The sequence below is a fragment of the Sinocyclocheilus anshuiensis genome, unplaced genomic scaffold (genome assembly GCF_001515605.1).
Source record: "Sinocyclocheilus anshuiensis isolate Anshui unplaced genomic scaffold, SAMN03320099.WGS_v1.1 scaffold627, whole genome shotgun sequence".
NCBI lineage: Eukaryota > Metazoa > Chordata > Actinopteri > Cypriniformes > Cyprinidae > Sinocyclocheilus > Sinocyclocheilus anshuiensis.
Genome location: NW_015549703.1, coordinates 3230950 through 3236595, shown reverse-complemented (window position 1 = coordinate 3236595; position 5646 = coordinate 3230950). Strand labels below are relative to the sequence as shown.

The 5646-nt window shown below is 35.3% G+C and overlaps 1 protein-coding gene across 1 annotated transcript in view; it reads left to right on the top strand.

The window, feature by feature from the left end:
* The window catches only part of LOC107660661 (low-density lipoprotein receptor-related protein 1B-like), a 249544-nt gene that overhangs the window by 115407 nt on the left and 128491 nt on the right, over positions 1–5646 (top strand). Inside the window, exons 20-21 of the mRNA XM_016450048.1 lie at positions 2689–2769; positions 4138–4308. Of these exons, the coding sequence (XP_016305534.1) occupies positions 2689–2769; positions 4138–4308 (252 nt within the window). The remainder of the gene's footprint in view (positions 1–2688; positions 2770–4137; positions 4309–5646) is intronic.

The following is a 5646-nucleotide window of genomic DNA, read 5'->3' as shown; positions in this document are numbered from 1 at the left end:
ATTTCGTATTTCAGAAGGCGGGCCTTCATTTGATACAGGAACCATTCGAGCCGTTCATGCCAGACTGGGGAGAGAGGTGCTGTAATAATGTAAAATATGTGAAAAATCATGTGTTTTTCAAACAACCTAGTATGAGAGCCTGTTCTAGTACACCCCCAAAACAAAATCAAGACTTTGTAAAAGAGCATAATAGGACCCCTTTAAATTAATAAAAATGTAAAATTATTAAATTGTATCTATCAGATTGATATATTGATATTTATGTAATAAATATGTACAGTATATACTAGTACATATACTTTTTAATAATATTAATATATATTTTAATATTTAAAAAAAAATATATATTTTTAAGCCCTTTGTCTCAGTGTTACACTTTTCGTTTGAAGGGAAGAATAGTAACAATAACTGTTGATGGATGAATAGGATCATGTCTTGTCTAGTACTTCAGTGTTTTGGAAATGAGACTATATAAAAAAAAAATATATATATATGAATTTCTGCTTCTATTTCCATTATTGGACAGCAACTCTGGTGATCTTGAAAACACTTCCAGATAGGATTGTTTTATAATCTAAAAGATATTAAGATATTTACATCTTAAGATATATATTAAGATATTTTACAGTGGCAGTAAAAGAACTTGAACTGCCGCTGTCTACGGCACAAATTCGTATAAGTGATTTTTTTCCCCCTTCAAATCAAATTTCAGTGGCCAGAGTTATTACCCCTGCAGTCTCACTGCTTGTTGTTGAACCTGATCTATTGTGAAAACTGGATGTTGAAAGTAGTAATTGCCAAAGTCAGGGGACTGGAACACTCTGTTGTGAAATTTGGAAGTAGGATTTACTTCTGTCAACAATAACAGAAACATGGTCTGGGAATAAATGTTCAAACACAACTATTTTTTCTTTTATTTGTTGACTCACCTGTAATCTTGACTTGTAACAGTCCTCTCCTAGATTAGCAACACTTCGAATGATGTGTTTCCACTGACTTCTAAGAGTTCTTATTTGTGCCGGCAAAGGTTTTATTTGTGAGGGGGAAAGTACAATTCTCTAAAAGTAATTTTCTCAGGAAAACCCATGGGATCTGTTATTTCTGAAATCTCACATGCTCAGTTTACAGCTGTTGGTGTTTTGGAGATGTCACCCAGTGGAGCAAAATCGCTTATAAGAAACAGTGAATGATGCCTATGCTCATATTCAAGCAATTGTTGCTTAATTTAGCATTAATTTTCACAGGTTTAAACCCAATTATTATAAATATGGCCATATTTCGATGACTCTTTAATTGTTCTGTAATGAAGGAACATAAATATGCTTAATTTTAAATATGCACATTTTCATGCATGTTGTTCTTGACTCTCCACTCATAAATAAATAATTAAAGAGAGAGAGGGAGGGAGGACTGTCTTGATTAAAACACATTCTGAGCACTTATATGTAAATGTATGAACTGTGTTCTATTCTATAACAAGAAGCTTGTTCCTTCAATCCCTTTAAGCTATGAGTCATGAGTTATTAACATTGTGCCCATTAAAACAGCACTTAAGCCTAAGATGCTCCAAGGGAACTATCCATGTTCATGTTCAAAATATATATTGGTTGTGGTGTGCTATTTGTATGATTACTCATAATAATACTTTCATGTCAGAGCATAGTCCACAATCAAGTACAGCTAGAAGACATGAGAATATTTAACATACAGTATGAGAAACATCAAAAACATTCACTAAAGCAAATGCACGATCACACGCTTATAATTACCTTTGATAACTTGAAAATGGTTTCATCTGTGGATATACGCATACTACCTGGTAGACTGTGTGGAGGTTTCTTGACTGAGCTGAGAGACACTTTAAAGAGAAACAGATGTTGTTCCTCCACTGCGTATCATGTCACTTTTCCTGTGCGCATATGAGTGCTGATGTATTCACGAAAAGGTTTAATGCGGTACAAAACAAGATACTTATGAGCTTGTGCAGATTGCATTCATTAAAAAACTTTTATATGCGCCAGTGGTTTTTTCCATAAACTAATCTTTATCCTAAAAAAAAGTCAGTTTTCACCCGAAGGCATCGTGATCCACGGGTTAATAGCAAAACCTGCAGTAATTCATAATGTTGAAACAATAACCTTTTGATATCTTTAAATCAACGCTGTAGTAAAGCGCACAAACTGTGCTATCTCATAGCTGTGTGTTATTGCTTCCTGGCGAGCTCTTATTGCCTCTGACTGTTTTCCACTGCATCTGTGAGGGATCGTTTTCCCTTTGTTTGTGATTTCTTTTCATTAACCTTAGCAAGAAAATAGCAATAATTCACAGTGACATTTCACATGACCTTCAGGGTATTTCGTTTTCCACAATACTGGCACTAAACCCCAGTGGTATGACTTGTGTTAAAAAAAATGCAGTGCACTGCAAGAGAATAGTTACTGATTTAAGCTCGCCCCCAAACTTGCAAGAAACAATGAAATTTCCTGAGGACAAAAGAGCCTCCAAATTTAATCTATTAGCATGACAGGGCAATCTGTGCCAGGAAAAACTTATTTTGCAATTTCTCAAAGCTAAAAGCTAAATGAAAAATGGCTTCGCTTCTCCAGTGTGTCAAAGAGAAAGTGATGTATTGGACGGGGTTCAAGCATCGCGGCGAACGTTTCTCACGGTCTTTCTTTTCTCTCACAGCGTTCCCTACCTGCGATGCTCTCAGCCAGTTCAGCTGCGCTAATGGGAGGTGCATTAGCATGAAGTGGCATTGTGACTCAGGTAAGTGTATCCAGAACTAAGAAAATACTTTACCATTTGCTTTACTTGTTCTTCCATTTAGCACTATGGTGTATTACCCTATTTTCTCGGGAGCTGATAAAAGAAAGCCCGACACTTTAATTCAATTAATTCCATTGATCCTACTGTCCAGTCTTTTTTGTTGCACAAGAAATTCATCACATTAATAACCATTAAATATTCACAGATTATTTTATCTGAAATATCTCCATTTCAGATCAAGGAGGGTGTAAAATAACGACCTCTATAATTTATTGCTGGCCCTCAAGGTCTGCAATACGTTATTGTCTGCCTGCAGCACTCGGATCATCAACAACAATAAAACTTGCTTTTATATATCTGTTTTTCTTATTTCTTTCTATCTCCCCATTTTTGTCCTCAAATGAGAGCATTCAGCCAAGGTCAGCATATGGAGGCGGTTTTTCTTATCCAGGGTCAGGGCCTTCGGATACCTTGCTGATTTTTCAGCACAAAATTAAGCTTGGCATAATTCGATGCCCTGAAAACTCTTGTTTGAAAATCTCCTGTGGTGCTGTCCTCTGTTTTATCATTTCAGTTCCTAGTATTGTGCAACAAAGCATGAAGCACAACAGGGTTAAAGACCCCCTTAAGGAAAAAGTGCCATTTTCTGGTACCAAAGTGTATGACGATCATAAAATCTATTTATTTTTTATTGTATTTTGATGGAGCAACGCAATCTGTGTGACAATACATGATGAAAAACACCCTACCATATACACAGCTGTTTAGAAGTTAAAGTCATTTTTTAAAGAAATTTATATTTTTATTGAGCAAAGATGCATTAAATTTATCAAAAGTGACAAAGACATTTATAATGTTACAAAAGATGTCTATTTCAAATAAATTATAAACAAATTAAATTATTTTATTTTGTCATTTATATTCACCAAAGAATCCTGGGGGGGAGACAAAACTTATCATGGTTTTCACAAAAACATTAAGCAGCACAACAGTTTTTTTTTTTTATATATTGATAATATTAAGACATTTTTCTTGAAAATCTGCATATTATATAATGGTTTCTGAAGGCTCATGAAGACTGGAGTAATGGCTGCTAAAATTCAGCTTTGCCATCACAGAAATAAATTACTTTTTTTAATATATTGAAACAGAAAACAATTATTTTTAATTTTGTATTTATTTTGTATTTACTGTATTTTTTAATCTAATAAGAACAGGCTTGCTGTTTGTATATAAAAGACTTCTTTCAAAAAAAATACACCACCAAAACTTTTAAATGGTATTGTATGTCTATATGATACTGTCAAAAGTTTTCTATTGTAATTAATTAAGTTATTCTGCATGACTGTACTGTGTTCGTGAGTGTAGATGATGACTGTGGAGACAACAGTGATGAAGCGGGCTGCGTCCACTCCTGTGCTAATGGTCAGTATAAGTGCACCAGCGGCCGGTGTATCCCAGACCACTGGGCCTGTGACGGGGACAACGACTGCGGGGACTTCAGTGATGAAAATGTGACTTGTGCTGGTGTTGCCCCTGGTAGGACATCACATTTCTCTCTTTGCCTTATGTGTTTCTTTTTTTTTTCTTTTTGGCATGAACTATGTGGCTATTATTTTTGGTTGGTATGCACAGAATGCATCAGATCGATATATTTTGAACTGCATCTTCTGTGAGTACCATTTTTAAATTCAAAATTTGGTCCATTTTTAAAAACTTGTATGAAGGCTCCTGCATTATGATTAATTTGATCATTTGTGCACCATCTAGATTTGGTTATATTAGATTCAACTTCATAGTCAATATGCAAAATAGAGAGCCAGTAAAATATACTTAGCATCCAACCAGAAATGCAAATAGTAAAATAGTATATAAATAAATCCGGAAACTCTAGATGGCGCAGTCTGATAGGTTCTAACTCAAACCTGACATAATGACATCATTATTCACATGCTGCAGCTGATTGATTTCTTTTCGTATCAGCAGCCAATGAGCTTGCTACTCAAAATTTAAATACTCAGCTAGTGCTTGCTGTAGCAATTGCAGCTTCAGATACCCTCCACCTTCCCCAGCTCCACCTGTATCGATCTGCTGTGGAGTGATTTCCTCTATGTTATATATGGGGTTTATTTTAGGGCTGGGTAAAAAATATCAATATCTCGATATTAATCGATTCTCATTTTTACGGAACGATATCGATTCTTAAATCCCAAGAATCAATTAGTCTAGCCTGTTTTCAGTTAATAGACGGAAAGTTGAAAGGGCACTTCCCATCCAATATATCGCAATAAGCATTGTGCTTTGGTACTTTTAATATGAAACAAAGTCTCAGATTTCGGGTAAAAAATATAGATATCTCGATATTAATCGATTCTCATTTTTACGGAACGATATCGATTCTTAAATCCCAAGAATCAATTAGTCTAGCCTGTTTTCAGTTAATAGACGGAAAGTTGAAAGGGCACTTCCCATCCAATATATCGCAATAAGCATTGTGCTTTGGTACTTTTAATATGAAACAAAGTCTCAGATTTCAAATTATGTCCATTGTATTGCAGTATTCAAACAATAAATGCCATTTTGGTGCTGTTTAATGTGAAGTGACAGATCGCTGTAGCACCTCAGATCAACAGACGCGGCAGTGCGAGGCGCACGTGAACTGATCATCTTCTTCACATTAATACCAGCTTCAGCACAAAATAAACATGAATAAACATCCGAAGGTAAGTTAAAAGAAAGCGTATAACTTTACAAGCCGTATCCTGTCTCAATCAGTGTTTCAGCCTCGCAAATACGTCAATGTAACGGCTTGTGAACAATGTCACGTAACGTCACATTTACCTCAGAAAGCATATTCGGGTGACCATAAACTCATTA